At 31.2% G+C, this 20,143-nt stretch overlaps 1 protein-coding gene across 1 annotated transcript in view; it reads right to left on the bottom strand.

Annotated features, from left to right (window-relative positions):
- The window catches only part of LOC128395412 (cell adhesion molecule DSCAML1-like), a 69,324-nt gene that overhangs the window by 19,192 nt on the left and 29,989 nt on the right, over nucleotides 1-20,143 (bottom strand). Inside the window, exons 2-4 of the mRNA XM_053355838.1 lie at nucleotides 12,071-12,292; nucleotides 9,912-10,097; nucleotides 647-808 (exon numbers count right to left, since the gene is read on the bottom strand). Coding sequence (XP_053211813.1) covers nucleotides 647-808; nucleotides 9,912-10,097; nucleotides 12,071-12,292 — 570 coding nt within the window. The remainder of the gene's footprint in view (nucleotides 1-646; nucleotides 809-9,911; nucleotides 10,098-12,070; nucleotides 12,293-20,143) is intronic.

The following is a 20,143-nucleotide window of genomic DNA, read 5'->3' as shown; positions in this document are numbered from 1 at the left end:
TTCAACCAAAATTTAACCTCATCTCCGGTGGAAGTTCATTTAATTCCATAGGTTTACCCCATGCAATCTACACCTTGATAATTTTCATGATAATTTGAATAAATTTTGGCAACTTTTCAAAGATTAGGTAAAAAATTTGAGAGAAAAAAAAGAAGTAAACATTTTATCATGAGTCACATCTTCATGAAATTCTGAAGAAAAAAGAAAAGAGTTTATTAAATTTCTTTTATCTCGAAATGAGTTTTTTTCTCCCCTCAACCTCAGCATCTTCACGATACTTGAGTTCTATGGTTAAGATCAATGTCATTCAAGGTAAACAATTTACATAAACAATCAATCATCTCAATGCAAATGAACCTGTTCAATATGATTCAATTTTCATCATCACCATGAACAACATCATGAAGGTAAGACACCAATAAGAGCAGAAACAAAAAGTTCACCAACTCAATGAATTCCAACCCTTCAAAACGTTAAGAGTGTATTCAAAGGATAATGAACAATAAATATACCAGGTGAATATCTGAGCCTCTTCATTTCCCATGAAACTTATTCTCATTATTGTTCAACTCACCGGGTCATCATTAGCAAAATTCATTGGTAATTCATTGGATACATTCATGAATACATTTTGATGAATACTCACTTAGTACAGAAACATAAAAATTTCCCTTTGCCTCGACTCCCTCCTTGTTTCGGGCTCCACAAGTATATTTCCCCTGGTCAGTTGGCCTTTCGATATCGGCGATTATTAAAGTACCATTGGTCAGTACCTTTTGTCTGTGGTTATATGGAAGACGAATACTCTCTGTGAGAAAAGAAACAAAGAAAATTTCATGAAAATTCAGCAGAAAAAAGTGTTGGAATTTTGTTCATCATGATAATCTTTTGGCTTTTGAGAAAAACTAATATAAAATTCATTCGGTAATCATCATGAACATGATTTCATTATGAAAGATTTACTCCTGAATATGAATTTAGTCCTGATATTTGTTTCATTTCATTGAGTAAATGTCAGATTATCAATGGTCATTTATTACGATTATTTTCAAGTTGATCATCATGGTGAAAATTTATGTTCCAGTTATTATTTTTTTGTTCTCAAATAAGACTTACATGGTACATATAAGATCACCCAACGTGACTGGGAATTCAAGTAAATAATTAGATATGATGACCAAAAGGGTAGAGAGAGAATGAAAAAAGTACTGACCAATACATAGAAATGAGCAAATTCCCTATGATACATATTCAGGATTAATCTGAATCAGAATGAAAATTGACATTCTCACGATTCACTTTCATCATGATCATTTCAAGGATTCTAATCATAATTTGAAATAAATGCAATAAATAACAATATTGTTTCCAATATATATTAGATTACGAGAAAGACACTGAGAGAGACAGAGAGAGATAAATTCATTGTTGCTATCATGAAATCCCAGGAGTTATTTGAGTTCTAAGTCCAGAACAAGGAATGAAAGTGTTACCATGGAAAATAATTAGCTATTGATAATTTTATTCCAAGGGATAAACATTTATGTCAGTTATGAATATAAGATCTATGATCACTTTTCATGTTACTCAGCATCAGAATTATCACCATGATGATAACATTAAATGATCATCAATGTTTCAAGCTCGTTTTATAATCGATACTATGATAAATCCATTTATCTGTAATGAGGAGAGAGAGAAGTTCTGATCAGATGATCAGCATCTCTTCATGGTACAAAATCATCGGATGAATAAAGGAAGATAAAGATGAAGAAATGGATGAGAGAAAAACTCGAAGAAAGATGCTGATGATGAGGATGGAGAAAAAAAGTTCTATTCAGTTCGATTGGGGATAAATCAACTGAACCATAAGATGAACATGATGGAGTGTTTATAATGACCTTTCAGGGAGTTTTGACTGAGAGTGAGTTCGATAAGAGTGAGTATTATAAGATGATACTGATAGACAAAAAGAGAGAGAGAGAGAACAAGATGAAGATAAAGATGAAAATGATGAGGAGAGTAAAAAAAGAGTAAGAAAAACATGATCATCATGATGAAAATTCTCAGTCTTGAAATGAAGAAAATCTTGAAATATTGAAATAATTAACCTCTTCTTGATGGCAGCTAATGATAAATGAATTGAAATTGGAATAAAAAAATGTTTAAAAATTTCGTTCCAATTAGGATTTATTATCATGAATTTAGAGATGTTTTTCATGGTGAAATTTCTCGTTTAAGTTTGGATAGAAAATTCTGCCATTCAATAATTCATTTTCACTCAAATTTTTCATTTTCAAATCGGAAATTTCATTTTCATTAAGTGAGAAAGATTTAAAGTTATCATGATCGAAATGAATTGATTCAAGTTCCGGGAATAAGTCGATAGTTCTTTGTAAATAGAAAGTATTTCTATCTCTCATATCCTTTTGATTCATGGAGTTTTTTTCTCCAATGATAAAAGAAGATAAAATATCAGAGTTGCTATTTCATGATAAATGATTTCAACTTTACATCTGATTCAGGTTAACATTTCAAATAGAAAAGATCACAAACTAATCAGAGATAGAAATCAGAATGTAACTCAGAAAACAATTCATCGTCTCAAGGTTTTATCATGAATCAGAATCTAAATTCAACAAAGAGAGAGAGAGAGAGGACAAAAGAATCGTTGGAATTGAAAAGTCTGTAAGATTTTAAGATTTACATTGGATTCTGATTCCAGGTCAATGAGAGACCTAAAAAATATGGATTCAAAAGCATCGTCATCATGAGATTAGGGCAAATTCATAGAAATATTCAAAAAGTCCAGCTACAGAATTTTTTTAATGGATTCTGATTGATTCAGTGATTTAACGATGAATATAAGAAGAAAGAAATATTTAAATTCTAAAAAAATATTCACATGAATATCTTTAAATGTATTTCCTGTTTCCTGTTTATCTATAGACTACAAATGATGATGATAATAATAATATCTAAGTTGACATAATGATAATATTGCACAGGGTGGGGTGGGTTGTGTGTGCCATGTATTTACATAGCATTTGAATCATTATTTACATTGAAAAGCAACATTGTTTACGGATTGTCAGTTTATCAGAATTCTATTTATTTTATGAATTCATTTCATCATGAATTCATTATGAATAATAATGATTAGCCATGATGACGATAGTAAAATTATTATCATCATCAGAGGACGAAAAGAGAAGGGAAAATTTCACAAGCTGAAATACTTTTCATGTTCATTTCATGATGAATAAAATTTTGATAAATTTCGAAAACCTGATGATTTTCATTTCATGATAACCTTTAGTTTTTTGTTTCATTCTGTTGAGATTCAAACCCAGATTCCGATAAAACTATTCATATTTCTCATGATAAGGTTATTCAATTTCTTTTTCCATGAAATGATCAGATTATCTGATAACCTGTCATCATGATTCTCCCCTCAAGTAATCCTGTTGGTCCATTAAAAGGCAATTCATGTAATCTCATTCAATTGAATTTTACAGATTCTATTGGAAATTTTCGTTACCAGGATTAGATAATCAGAATAACTGTTTCAAATTATCATGGGGAATAAGTTATTACATCATCACGATGATGAGTGAGATGAAAAATGAACTAATCATGAATAATAACAAAATTCAGCCAAAGAAAATGTCAAACTTTTCCATCCCTATTACTGGACATTCACAATGACCATTGAAAACAAAGGCAACAACAAGTCAAATGATTAATTGTTTCCTGCTAATTAAAATTGATAAATAGCAACAATCAAATTGTTTTATTGACCTTTAACAAAATCAATTTAATCAATACAAAATAATGATTGTTTTTCATCAGCAATTGAACAATTCAATTTGTATAATAAAAAGTAATCATTATTATCATTATCAGGAATCATCAGGAATTATCTCAGTTGATGGAAATAAATTGCTCCTGTTATCTGGATCATCATGGAAACAATTTTCCCAATAACATTTGATAACAATTTATTATCAACGATAATTTATATTATATAATAATCATTATTATCATCATGATAATCAGATCAACAATTTAGATTCAATTTTATTGGACCAATGATATTATCAGTTTGATTGTTGTTATTACTATTTGTTAACTCAACTAATTAATTAACAACAACAATTGAATTAATTTTTCTGACTGATTACATTGATAAGAATAGGATTCTAATTGATTAACCAAGTAGATTAGTGGCTTGTTAATTAATCAGCTTTTCTCAATTATATTAAATGTTAATATTAGCTTATCATTAGACTTTCATGATAACTTTTAATCAGACCATTTAATTAGAGATTAACTGATTAATTTCGGGATTATAATATATAAAATTTAAGTGAAATTGGATCTTTACTTTTTGTTTTATCGAAATCATTTTCTAATATTCACCTGAATGTTGATAAATGAAAACAGGAAGAAAACAAAATAATCAGGAAACGGAAAGAGCAGACAATTGAATTAAGAATTGATTGTTTCGATGGTTCAATCCAATTAACCATCAACTTCATCATGATTAAGTTAAGAAAAAAATTTCAAGAAAATTTCATCATCACCTGAGAGAGAAAGAGAGAGATTATCTTTCTCTCTCTCTCTTTTTTTTTCTCTCTCGCTTAATCTTATCTCGAGTTAATCTTTATTCAAAGTTTTATTTGATTATGAACATTGTTATTATTGAAGATCAGGATTACCATGAATTAACTTGAAACTGTTTTTACAATTTAATCCCAGGATGATTATCAGGGGGTTTACAGATTATTAGATGGAAACAGTTTGCTCAAAAGTAAAAGGATTAACATCAAGATTATCAGTTCAGTTTGTTTTCTATCATCAGGATTAACTGAATGATTCATTTGATTAAGAACTGAAATAGTAAAGAGAGAAAATCTTTCTCTGAATGAATTTGATCTGAGAAAACCAATAACATGATGATTCAGTTTGAAATCAGGAAGAGAAACAACAACAAAAAAAACATTTGATTCATTTTGAGAAACCATGAGGTTCATGATATATAAGAACAAGTGAAAATTGTTCAGCAACTGATTAAATGATTTCCATTTAATCTCAGAATCATGGAAAACTATTAGTCTAACACAATAACCGTTTCAATTATTAATCGAAATCAAATTAATCTGATTAAAACCACCGAGAAAATGATTGTCGATTCCAATGGAAAATAAATGAAAAATCTCACCGAACAAGAGTAAATTCTGATAACATTGAACAACCGAATATTCAACCTCATGTGTGGGTGGAAAGGTTAATTCTGAGAGAGAGATGAATACAATTTTTCAATTCTTTTTCAATTCAGTTGGAGGAAAAAAAATTCTAATTTCTTTTCAGATCGAGAAAGAGAAAAAAAATTTCACCACCATGATAATCTTAATTCATGAAAGTTATTATAGTTATCATCATTATCATCAAGATTACCCAGCATTCAGAATCTCATTCAATTGAATAGAAATTCAATTGTATAATGGATTTCATTGTTGAGAATAATAACTTTACCAGAATTCATGGCATTCCCTGAATCAACCAGGCCAAATGCTAAGATGAAATCATATTAATAATGATTATATTATTTAATGAAAAATAATATAACAATAAATGGATAAGAGTTTTGATGAAGAAAAAAAAACTAACCCTCTAATCACTTTTTGTTTCATTCAAGTTCAAATTTCATCATTATCATCATCATGATACTTCATGATAGTTTATCATGTCATTCAAAGTTTCTCCTTCCCCTGTAATTGTAAACACAATGGTGTTTATCTGATGATATTCATCTGTTATTCATATTGAATGGAAGCAAAATTTCATCCGAATGAAAGTGCAAAGGAAAAAAATGTTTTACATTTTCCATCGGAATGAAAAAGTTGCAAGTATTCAGGGGAAAATCACATGAAAAGAAAGCTTTGGAACTTAGAAAATTCATTGGAATCCATTACTATTGTCATGAGTTTTTCTACTCAATAGAAAACAAATGAAGAAAACCAGGAAAACAATTATTACACTCTTGAGGTTTTCTCCCCTGTTTTCTAACCATGAATTCTGTTGAGAAACAATTGGAATGATTTTCTATCTTCATGGTTTATATAAGGTAAAAACTCAAGTAGACTCAAGAGACACTTAAACATCCTCTTTTTTTTCAAATGATGATAATGATTCTGATGAGAATCATCATGCTGATGATTGTCATCATCACTTTTTATCATCATCAATGTAATCATCAGTTTCCATAAGGGGTTACCTTGGAAACTTAAGTTTCTCTGATTTTCCTTCAAAGTAAATAATGTCAAGTATTATTTTCCTTTCATTCAACAATTAACCAATCATTTGATTTGCTAATTCAGTGCTGATTTTTTTTCATCATTATTCTCATGATAATCATCATCATAGACTAAATAGCTCCGAGGCGATTACAATTAAAGTTACATTTCCAATGAAATTTGATCCAATTAGAAGTTAATTTAATTTGAAAATCAACACCTTTCCGGGTAAATATTATTCTTATATCTTTATTAGATAATTAATTCCTCATGATTCATCCAGAGAATTGACTGTCATGAATTCTAATCATGAAACTCGAATGTGGATGAAAGTTCCGAGTACTTTTAGCTGATTTCGATGAAATAATTATGGTGAAAACTGATAACTGGATTGAGTGGTCATTTTTTTCTTGTATTTATGAATCAAAATCAGAATAGAACTCAAATTGACATGAAATAGAAGGTGAAAGTGGAAAAAATTGAAAAAAACACTAAAACTGTAAGAAATACAATGAGTAGAAATAGAAAGTGGGTGTGGGTGAGTGGGGGTGGAAAACAAAAGTGATTAAATAAATGGCCTTTTCATTTAAAACTATTACAAGGGAGTTTTTTTATTCTTTGTTATTTACTCTCTTGCTTCTTCTTTTTGGTAAATTTAATAAAAGAAATTGATTTGCTCCTTATCATCATTATCATCGTGAACTGAGAAATTTCAGAACTTTTGTTCTTTTTCCGTCTAACATTTCCTTAGATCAATTGGATTGTAGAGAGAGAGAGAGAGAAAGAGACCGATGATAACGATGACCAAAGATGCGATCCTTATGAAGAATAGTCAATAGACACATAGAATTTCATCTCTTTCTATCTTCATTTTTCTCTCTCATTTCATTTCATCATAACTTCTTAGTATCTCCTTTCCTCTAATCCTCGATCTTCATCTTTCCATTTACAACTATATTTTCGAGAGAGGAGTCTAACATATCCAGATAATTTCCCCAAGATCATGGCTATTTTTCATTATCTGTTTAAAAGCTTTGGCTTTTTTCATATCTCATCCTCATCCTCTTCCTCGTAATCATTATCTTTAATCTTATTATCATCATCTTCGTCTCACATTGTCTTCATCATCTATTTTTTGTCACCATCACCAAATAGTTTTCTAATCATTCCTGAACTCTCCTCGTAACAAGTTCAATCCTACAGTTTATTCAGTCTTTTTTTTCTAGATTATCAACGATGGAAACTTCTGATTGAGCTCATATTTCCCAAGGAACTTTTTTTTCCTTCCATTTCTTTACTCTCCTTTTTAAGATCGTTATTTTTTTCACCTCATCATCTGAAGTCACCCTACTCTCACGGACGAATCCCTTGTTAACAAGTAATTCATCTTCGTCTGTCTTGAAAAATTTTCTCCGCAACTTTTGTTGATGAAAGAGAAAAGGAAAATTTTGAGAACTGATAAAATAACACTAACGCTCATTCTGTCAAATCAAGTTTATCAAATAAAATTCTGATACAATCAAGATCACCTGAAGTAAATACACCAAATCAACTAAATATAAAAATCCAGGGAAAGTTCAATTCCTGTGAAAACTCAATTTTTCACTTAACTTGATTGAATTTTATTTTCTCTCTCTCTCTCTTGATGATTAACAGAAATTCATATAATTAAACATCTAAGATCAAAATTTGAGCAAAAAATTTGACACAAATTTAATTCAACTCAATTCTCACTGTTTCCAACTAAGGTGAATATCTTGTAAGTAAATTGTCGAGAAATTGTTTAATCATGATAATTGCAAATTGTGTGTGATATTTGATTGTGTAAATGACACTGATGCTAATTTAAAAATTGCAAACAATCAAATATCACAATTGCAATTATTAAAACGTTTCAAAGGATTGAGAAAAATAAATATGATTCCTTTTTTGTCGTTCTAATTATTCATTCAAGAATTGAAATTAACTCATATTGTTCATTGTTCAGATTTCTACAGAATTTTTTTCCTTCTTGATAATGAATTCTGATTTTTTTTATCAGTAGAATTTTGAATTTTCTTCTTCCTTTTTTTTCTATGCTCTCTCTCTCTCACTCACTCTCTCTCTCTCTCTCTCTCTCTCTCTCTCTCTCTCTCTCTCTCTCTATCATCTTTTTATCATCCTCCATCTCTTTCAATCTTTATTGTTTGCAATGATGACAACTTGAAAATGTATCGTAATCATTTGATGGGAACAGTTTCTGTCTTCCTCATGAGGAAATGTAATTGTAAACATTTGACAGAATCAAAGAAATCACTTGAAACCAGAAAACATTTTGCAAAAAGTTTTCTCCATTTTCATGGTGTTATATATGGATTCAGGGAGGGAAATTAGGTTGATTTAGCAATCAATTTTTGTAGAAAGAGAGAGAGAGAGATATGAAGATACTGATAATGATTATCATGGATCAGAATAGTAAAGGAAGCAAAGATTGTCAAACATTTACTGATTGATTTGAATTGAGAGTGATGAAGAGGAGGATGAGGAGGAAACTAAGGATAGAATTGAATATTACTGAAAAAAGGGTTTACTGAATTCACTTTGTTTCATCTATCATGAAGCAGAAAAAAAAGTAAATCTGATTCATGGAGAAATCAACTAGCTAGTAAAAAAAGAATCAAGTTTACTGAGCAATAATAATGATAAGTGAACAGAATTTGCTTTTGAATTTCTTAAACTTTTTCTTTCTTTTCTCTCTCTCTCTCTCTCTCTCTCTCATGTTCTTTAGCTTTGAAATTTGTGAATCTCACTTTTTATTTTCATCAGCATGATAATCATGATGATAAAGAGGAAAGATGGGCAATAGAAATAAGAAGTTAAATTGATTGATGCGAAAAAAATTCGCAATTACCGAGTTTATATTAAAATTCTAAGCATTTTCGAGAATCATATCAACAGAATACTCATTATGCTTTCATGGGCTTTAAACTTAATGAGAGAGAGAGAATATAGAGAGATATTCAGTTTCATTCGAAATTCATTCAGTGTTGAGCAATGAAGAAAAAAAGTGAGAATAAATCTAAAGAAAAAAACTGAACGAATTTGAAAGAATCTTGATAAAGAATCAAAAGAGAAAAAACTGCAAAAGAATTTACAATTTCATCGTTTTTTTCTACTGAATAAAATTCATATGATTAACTTGATGATAAACTAACAAATCAAATCAATAGAATCAACTAATTGTAAAGTAATTATAAAAATCAAAAGGTTCAACCTTTCATGAACTTTCAATTGTAACATTGAGAAGATGCTACGAAAAAGAAACTTGAAATTCAATATCTTCATGATGATAATTCATATATAAAGAGATAAGTAAAGAAGAGCTAATTTAATTAATTCAATTGTCTATTCAACATAAATCATGATTCCTTTCTGACTACAACGACATAAAGTTTATATTGTAATTTATTGGATGATATTTGTTTTCATGCTAAGGGATAATTGATGATGATAATAATCGTAATGATTTATCATCAACGTTACGATTAGCATCATCAATTGGATTATATTACTATTGTTATTATGGAAAGAAAAATATAAAATACAAAATCATCATCATGATAATATACTAACCTCTTTCCCAGAAAATGGTTTCAATTGGATAACCACCGATTGGACAGTTGAGTATGAGCGATTCCCCTGCAACTCCTGAAACATTTTTCATTGACCTAATGTACGGTGGTCCCAATATATTGATACGCCTCGAGTGTCGCACTGTGTCCACGTCATTTGATGCTGTACATTCATAGAGACCTCCATCTATCATGGTAAACAAAAAGGAAAGTTCATTGAGAGAGATAAATATTATATATATATATATATATTGGTCATTCGCTTAGGAGATTTTGTATTTTAACTCTTATTAAGGTCAAATGGAATCGGCAACTTGGTCATGATAATTACGATAATCATGTTAAGATTAGGGTGGGTAATGAGTTGTGGAGGTTGATTCATAAGAAGAAGATATAATATCGTTGTGGAAAATGGTTTGACATTGATAAATATTATAAACCAAGTTTCTCATTAAGGCAACATTATAAACGATCAACTTGATTTTTGTTTCATTCATTTCATGAGTTTTTCTCATGATTCTGATTACATGTTAACCTTTTCCTTTTCCCTTTTTCTGTATCTTTGTTATTATTATTACTCTGAGAACGAGAAGAGGAGAGAGAGAGAGAGCTTAATCTTTTTTCTCTTTCTTATCGTTCTCTTTTTTCTTCCATTCTTGTTTTTCCTCCTACTCTTCAGATTCCCTCTGATTTTTACCATGCCTCTGAAACTCTGAATGCCATCATTACGATAGATACTTTTTATCTCTGTCTTGAAATGAATTTATAACGAAACAGTTACCAAAGAAATATCAAAAAACACCAAGTTACTACATGGAAACAACAACAACAAGTACAAACTACAAGTTCTGGATTATTATTATTATTATTACTATGGAAAGAGCAAAGAGATGATGCTTAAGATGATGATGAAGGATGATGAGGATAAGGCCAATAAACAAGCTAGAGAAATGGATCATTAATTCCCATCATCTAGTTTCCATCATTCAGAAGGATTTTCATCTTCATCTTCATCTTTGCATCTTTGCAATTTCCTTTTTACTTCTTCTTTTCTCATGTTATTCCTGTATTCAGAACTTTCCATTCAGAACTTTTTATCCTCCATCTCCCATCATCATTCAGACTATGTGATATTATTCATTTTCTGTTCATTTATCTTAGTTTTCTCTCTCTCTCTCTCATCTTCCATTTTCGATTCCAAAGTATTAATTTTTTTGTCTTTTCCATAATAATATTCATCATATTCCCAATATCACAAGTAATATTTACCACTCTCTCTCTCTCTCTCTCATCGGGCATCTCTCATTTCCTCATTATCCATTACTGAGCTTAATTGACTTCAATTACTTTTTTCCCTAATGATAATGTTCATCATTAACGGTATCACCATTGTCGTTATTATTTTCAATGGACAGTCAATTAACAAACCGGAAGGAAACAATAGTTTACACATTTTTGTCTATTAATTTTTTTCAATAATCTAAACATTTATCATCATGTTGATTGTTTATTGCTCATCTACAAAGATAACAATCAGCATGATAATTGTAATATTCATGTTGCTGCTAATGAAAATTTCATTGATAATAATAAACATCAAAAAAGGTTTCTCTCTCCATCTTCATCATCCTCCTCTTCAATTTAATGTCTTCTTCTTAATCATCATGTTGATCTTTTGTATATCCAATGTGAACATCATTGGAACAATTTATTGATTGTTTATAACAACCACCATAACCACTTAAACTTACAACCAAAAAAATCAACTAAACTTCTGGTTTTCTAACCATAAATTTGTATCAAATTACCATTCACATCAGAGTCCATCAGAATTGATTTGCTCTTCAAATACAATAACAATTACATGCATCATCATGGTCGCAATTGTCTTGAGTGAAATAAATTGTCAACAAAGAGAGAAAGAGAAATTACCATACAACAATTAACTTTATGACAGTTAATTGTTTATGACGATTATGGATTTGATTGAAAGGCTCTATTAGTGAATAGATTCATTCCATGGGAAAAAGGTTATCGATATTCATCAGATTCATGTTATATTTACGTTAATATACAAATCGAATCTCTTTTTCATTGAATAGTTCAACTTGACTTATTCATCAATGTGATGAGGGAAAATTGTCCGCTCGTAACACTTACCTTGAGGCAATACTGAGGTTATATTAACATAGCTAACAAGGCGTCCATCTTTGGTCACATAATCACCTATTCTGTACCTGGATATATCCAGAACTGGATAACCATCAAGTAACCATGTTACCTGTGGAAGTGGATTACCATAAGCTACACAATTTAGTGATAAAGGTGATCCCTCTTCAAGAACCATTTCTTCAAAAGTACGTAAAAATGTTGGTGGATATCCTATTGAGAGAGAGAGAGAGAGAAATAATTATCGTTATAGTTAATTGTATTTTAATATTTATCGATAATTTTATATTTCTATTAATGTATGTATTCATTAATCGGATTGAGATAAGAATCACATTTAAATTGGATAACAAGGGAATTGATACCAATAATATTATCTTGTTCATCTTATTATATTTACACTCAATTGCCAATGGGTTGAATGATATTATCAGAATTCATCCAATTAACTCAACCATTTGCAAAAAGGTAACAATTGAAACAATTGGATCATCACCCTTACCATCAAGATTATCATGATGAAAGGAAAAGGTTAAGATGATGCAACTTGTATTTCTCATTAAAAGTATCATCATCATCATCATCATCATCTTCAACATTTCATGTAGACACCATGTTAATGGTTGAATACCTTTGAGTAACACGAATAACATTCAAATTAGATATGCTTCCATTGCTTGATATTTAAATATCGTTTAACTTGAGAATCTTCATCATGTTGAAACCCACCCCACCCTCTTCCTATCCTGCAATCATCCGGGTAAATTTTTTTCTCTTCACTTTCAAATATTTCAAATCCTCTTGTCATCTATTAGCATCATCATCATGAATCAGTTTCATGATTGAATCTTTTTACAATATAATGATATTAAAATCTTTTCCTGTTAACAGATTAATTGTCTTGTTAGTGTGAGAATGAGTAGTTTTTACTTTGTTGCTTTCATGATGATTTACATGTTTGCAATTTATTTCATTCATTTCAGAACAATTTATGAGATAATTTCAATTAGATGACGAATATAATAAATTTTCAACTCGACGATTAATAAAGTGACAAAATAAATTGTTAGCATTAGTAGTAGGGAACCGTACGCCTCTAATGCAGCCTAATTTTTAAATGCACGCCTCTAATGCACCGTATGTTTTTAAATGCACCGTACGCTTCTAATGCACATACTTTATAATGAAGCTCTTCTGTTTAAAGCATTTACCTTGAAATTAAGATTTTGGTAGATAATAAATTTGTGTGAAAATTGTTTCAAGAAAATTTGAATTATATAAGACAAGTAAATTGCGGAGAGAAAAAAATGAGTGAAAAATGTATTCAATTTACTTGAGACATCCATTTACTATGATGGTTTCTGGACCAAGTGGGTGTGGAAATCATTTTGGGTAAAAACTAATTGAAAACAGAGAGAAAGTAATCAGTCCAGTACCAACACTGATAACCTATTTTTATGCAGAATATCAACCAATTTTCAACGAAATGGAAAGTGTTAAGTTTATAAAGGGCTTACCTGAAAATTTTCTTGATAAAATTGACGGTAAGAAAGCTCATTTAATAATAATTGATGATTTGATGCATGAATCGTCTAATTCAAAATCGTATCACAACTGTTTACAAAAAGTCATCATAGGAATCTTTCTGTTATTTTACTGGTACAAAACTTTTTATAAAAGGTGGTGAGGCAAGAAATATTTCTAAACTCTCATTATATTGTTCTTTCAAAACCCAAGAGATAAGTCAATATCAACAATGTTAGCCAAGCAAATGTTTCCAGGACGTTCATCACAATTTAGACAAATATTTGAACATGCAACACGAAGTCCTTTCTCATACCTGTTTATTGACTGTAAACCAGATACCAGATGAAGTTAGATTACTAACAGATGTATTGGGAGAAAAAGAAGTAATTTATGCCTATCAAATCTAAATTGTATAAGAAAAATTAAATAAAGTTGATTCTAAAAAATGTCTGTTTCAAAAGCAATTACCGTTTTACCAGCTTTAAAAAAGTTGAGTCAGGCTAGAAAGTTGAATGAACGGAGAAAATTGATGATAACATGTCCATGTATTGTGATGCAAGTTATAAAAGAAATAGCTCGTAAAATATTGAAAGGTCATATACATTTAACAACTAAACAAAAAGCTCGTGTAAAAAAATTTAAAAGAGAAATTCGAAGTCTTGGTGGAAAGATAACACGTCAAAAAGCTAAAAAAATTTTAATTCAAAAAGGTGGTTTATTAAAAGGTTTACTTGTTCCAGCTATAACTATTCTCGCCAATTTAATTGCAAAACGAATTGAAGAATGAATTCAACAAGTCGAATGGTACTTATACCTGAAGATCAATATAAAAACAATGTAAAAAAGAGACAAATAGACTTCGATCCAATTATGAGCTCGGATTTACCTACAAGCATAAAAATGAAACTGATTAACCAAATGATGATGAAAGATGATATCAAAAAAGAAAAGGTGAAAGAAAAGGATGAGAACCGTCTTAGGAATGAATTAACAGCGCGATATCGAATGTACCAAGATCTGAAAAAGGGAGATGAAGGAGAGAACAACGGAGATGATTATGTCAAATCTGACGAAGACTCTGAGGATTCTTTTCATACAGTTTTGGATAACACCTACAATAAGGAAGTCAATGAAACACCAACGATTTCTCAGAGAGTATTTAATAGACGAGAATCATCAACACCACAGACTTCACGGGTGGTTGATAATGATTTATTGTCAATATTGAAAAAAGAGTCTGATTTAGTTGACGATGATAATAAGATATTTAATGACGAGGGAAAAATAAAGGGTAGTGATATTGAGAGAGTAGTTGAATATCTAAAGACAAAAAACTATATCGGAAGAGCACCAAATGGAACAACAGAAGTACTAAAGTACATAAAAGAAAACTGCAGAGAGTGTTTGAACCTTATAATCAACCCTAAAGCAAAAGAAAAGTTGAAACAAGTCAACATATCATGGCTGAAAGCATCCAACATTACGAAAGAGAATATTACTCACCGAAAGCGATAGGATCATTTGGTGGAGTTGACCGATTATACAAAGCATTGAAAAGAAGAGACCCTACAGTAAAACTCGCTGATGTCCAAAAATGGTTGAGAAAGCAGGATACATATACGCTTTTCAAACAAAACAAAAATAAATTCCCTAGACTACCAATTTTGGTTAATAAGATTGATGAGCAGTGGCAGATTGATTTGATGGACATGTCTTGGGTTAGTCAATATAATGATGGTTACCGTTATTTACTTAATGTAATTGACTGTTTCAGTAGGTTTGCCTGGTCACGTGCAATCAGAAAGAAGACTGGTATTGAAGTCGTTCAGGCTCTTGATGATATTTTTTCCGATAGTAATAGAGTACCAGAAAAGTTACAAAGTGATCAAGGTAAAGAGTTTGCAAACTCAGACTTCAAAACATTAATGAGACAGAAAAAAATCAACCATTTTTTTGCTACCGATGGAACAATTAAATGTGCTATTGTTGAAAGATTCAACGGTACCATAAGAGCACGGATTTATCGCTACTTGCACCATGCAAATACTGGAAAATTCATCGATGTACTTGACGAAATAATCCAGTCATATAATGAATCTTTTCATCGGACAATTGGTATGTCACCAGTAGAAGTGAACAATGAAAACTCTTCATTGGTACTGAAAAATATAAGAAAAACTCATCCCAAAAGTAAAATAAATTATAAACCATTTACCGTTGGTTCAAAGGTTCGGATAAGAAGAGAGAAAGGGATTTTCGAGAAAGGATCGAAAAGAAATTTTAAACTGGAAATATTTACTATTAGCAAACACAAGAGGACACCACAAGGTTGGGTCTATTGGTTGGAAGATTATGCTGGTGAAAGAATAACTTCAGTTTTTTACCACAATGAACTAGTACCAGCCATAGAGCCAAGTTTATATCAGATCGAAAAGATATTAAAAACGAGAATAAATCAAAAAACAAAAAAGAAAGAGTACTTCGTAAAGTGGAAAGACTATCCAAGTAAATTTAATCAGTGGGTTCAAGATGGAATCAACCTCAGAGTATTTCATTGAAGCAGTCTCAAATGCTTCGATGGACATTTTCCCTCACAACACTCTAACAAAATTTTCTAATCGATTGGCTCGACCCATTGATTTGAGTGGTGAGTGGTTGGTAGGTCTTCAAGAAATTTTCTATCCATCGGACATAAGTGCAACAGCACGAAGTTTATCGGTGCATTTGCTTGTAGATGGCTTTGGACAAAAGGTCAAACTAGATGTAATGTTGGAAGCAAATGATGACAAGAGGACTATTATTGATAAAATTAATACAGCAATGAGAAAACATTATAATACTACAAAAGCTAAACGACCTAAAAGAGATATCATGGAGACAATTAACAAACTGTTAAAAGTCGAAAGCGCAAATTTTACAAATGAGGAGAAACTAGCTCATTTGCGAGAGATTAAAACTAAAGGTTTAGCAGCGTTTGAAGAGCTATTGAAAAAAATTGATGAGATGAACGGTCAAGTGAAAGAGAAAGAAAAAGAAATTGCCTCTCTTTCAACCGAGGTAGCACAAAAAACTAAAGAAGTGGAAGTTGTGAATATAAACTTAGCTTCAAAAAGTGTAGTCCAAGAAGATTTTGAAAAATATAAACAAGTTGCTCAGAAAATGTTGGCTGATCAAACCGAAAAGATAAACAAACTTGAGCAACAACCTAACAAAGATTCTGAGATTTATCATCTAAAGAAAGATTTGAGAGATGCCTTGCTAAGGTTAAAACGATGGGAAGAGGACGCTATTGCTAAAAGAGCCGAAGCTTCCAAACTGAGAGCAGAACTAGAGATTCTGAAAGGTGAACGTGATAAAAATTTGGTCGAATTACAAGGAAAATATGACACAATGAAAGAAGAAACTGATATTAAGATTAAGAATATTGAGAAAGACTTTGAGCATGCAAAGTCAACAAAATCTGAGAAGGCTTTGGAATTTGAATCAAAACTGAAAATTTGTAAACAGCAACAAGAAGAAGAGCTACACGAATTGAAAGACCAAATGGAAAGAGAGTCAAAAACATATGAAGATAAAGTTAAATTAATGGAAGAAAGGGAGAAAAATTATCAGCAATATTTGAAAGAATCACGTGAAAAGGTAGTTAAGCTGCAAGAAAATGAAGCTGAATTGCGGAATAAGATAGCTCAACTAGTTCCAAAAGAAGAGCTTAACAATCTGAATCAGAAAGTTGAATCGATTGCCAGAGAAAAGTGCTGTTGAGATGACACTAAAAGAGTTGAAAGATAAGCACGATTCTTTGGCTAATGAAGTAATCAGGTTGAATGGTGACTTGGCTAAACAAAAGAAGAAAAATCAACTTGAAGAGGTTGAAAGAGTTAGACGACAATTATATAAATTTAAACCTTTGGTGGAAAATGAACTGACTATCAGCGAGGACGATAAAGTACCTTTTATTGAACTAGTTGGCGGGAAAATAACTATTCATAGAGGCTATTTACATAATAAAGTGATTGTCCCACACTTCAACGATTCAGCTTTTATTTCTGCACTTGGGTTCGATGCTTATGGTTACCTTGATAAGATTGGTCGACTACTAACCACAAATGAGGTTAGCATGACTGCTGAAAAACCTGCTGCTTTAGACTTTCAGCCTCACCTGATGTTTGTAAACTCTGACATTGTCTCTGAACATTTCGTTGGAGATAAATCAGCAAGGGTACTTCGTGTTTTGCCACTGAGAGGAGATGAAAAGAAACAGATAATCCACGAGAGATTCATGAAGCCACATTACTACCCATTGCGATCAAATAGAATGGAAGATGTCAATTTCATCCTGAGTGATGAGACTGGAGAACAGGTTAAATTCAACTCAGGTCGTGTTTGTATTGGCTTACATTTGAAAAAAGTTGTATAAGAAAACAATGTAACAGATAATAAATGAGAATAAAGTTATTGAAAATGTCAAGAAAAGTTCATTGTTCTTGTGAGTCAGACTTACAGAGATTTTTCTCTTCTCAGGTAGGAAGTGGGTTTAGTGATATTAGCGTATTTAAAGGGTCACCATACCAAAGAGGATATGGAATAGGAACTTTAATTGGTAGATTTGGAATACCAATATTAAAATTTTTAGGTAAACAATTTCTCCGCACAGGTGTTAATGTTGGAGCTGACATGTTAGCGAAAAAAAGATTTAAAGATGCTTTAAAAGCAAGGGCAAAAGAAGGTATGATAAATGCAACATCTGAATCTATTGCTAAAGTTAATAAAATATTAGAGCAAAAAGGTTCGGGTAACGTAGGAATTCAAGCATATAAGAAAATGATGAGAGCTGTTTCAGGTAGAAAGAGGAGAAAAAGAAGCTCAACAGTGTCAAGTGTTCACAGGAAAAAAGGTAAAAAACGAGTTAAAAAACGTCGAAAAATTAAAAACAGAAGGAAAAAGGATATATTTGGATAATGGAGTATCTACACGTTGATTCAAATCCAGCGGGGAAAAGTGAATTAACCTTATTCACAGTTCCGTCAACACAGGTAACAATAGAATCAAGCTATGAAACTGAGTACAGACCATCAGCAAGTTTAGAGAGTAGCCTTGTCTATGAGATCGCTGTACCTCCATCTGAAGACATGACGGATATGGCCGCGACAATGTTGCACATTAAGGTTCAAGTGATCGATTCAACAAATGAGCCAACCAAAAACGCAGTTAAAGCAATGATGGCTCGAAATTTTGGAAATGCACTATTTGAACAAGTAGATTTATTTCTCAATGGTGTAAACCTTTGTCAAGCATCAAACATGTATCACTATCAAGCCTTTCTTGAAGATCTTTTGTATAAATTCCCGAACCCTGTTGACACTGGTAACCTATCAAAGAAAGAACCTCAATTTGTCGTTGCATCTCGAACCTATGACCTATTTTTCCGTTTACATTTACCTATTTGTCAACAAGATCGACTAATGGTTAACGGCATTCCGATGGTTTTCAAATTAACCAGGAGCCCATTAACATTTCCAGTTTGGGCAACAACTGAAGCTGACACAGAAACGTATAAAACTAAAATAACAAGTCTATCACTATTCATTAGACGAGTTAAACTTTTCCCTGATGCACAAGCCGGATTAATCACCACATTAAACAAAGTTCCAGCTAAGTATTTTATCATAAGAAATGAAATGAAAAGCTTTACTATAACAAAAGATGTAAACATGATAACGGTAGAAAATTTATTCAATGGATTTTTACCAAAACGTATAATTTTGGGTTTTGTCAATGAAGATGCATTTTCAGGTGATAGACAAGCAAATCCATTCAATTTCGACAACTTTTCAGTTTCCCATTTAGCATTAAACGTTGATGGTAATCATGTACCGACAGTACCTTATCAACCCGATTTTGAAGGAAACCTTTATATGAGAGAATTTGTAAATTTATACCGGTACACTGGTCAAGATGATGGAATTCCACAATGTGATATTGATTATGACAAGTACAAGTCAATGTACTGTTTGTTTGCTTTTGACTTGAGTAGTGATGGTACATTAGGTGGTGAGACGGGGACTCTGAATTTACTTCGACGAGGGTCTATAAGATGTGAAATCAGATTTTCCAAAACATTGAAAAAACAAATTAAACTTATTGTTCTTGGACAATTTGATAATCTGATAACAGTTGATAGAGAGAGAAACGTTGTAATTGATTATTAAGAGAGAAAAGAGGAAATCATGTTAACATCAAGTGACCTGGAAATGATTTTATCTGGACACAAGTTTTTTGGAGGAGTTTACTCGATTGATAATCTGCCAATTGTCAGTTCATCATCACTTCCAATAAATTACATTATAAATTTAGACCCTTCCTATCAACCAGGATCACATTGGGTATCGGTTTATATAAGTAAAAACCGTACAGGTATTTACTTTGACTCTTTTGGACGTCAACCACCACCAGAAATTTTATCATTTATACTGAGAAACACCTCTTTCTATGAAATATCTAAATCAAAATACCAGGGTGATGATTCCGCAGCCTGTG

Source organism: Panonychus citri, unplaced genomic scaffold, assembly GCF_014898815.1.
Source record: "Panonychus citri isolate SS breed McGregor unplaced genomic scaffold, ASM1489881v1 Contig00141, whole genome shotgun sequence".
Classification (NCBI taxonomy): Eukaryota; Metazoa; Arthropoda; class Arachnida; order Trombidiformes; family Tetranychidae; genus Panonychus; species Panonychus citri.
The sequence above is the reverse complement of the archived record's forward strand: the minus strand, read 5'-3'. Positions and strand labels throughout refer to the sequence as shown.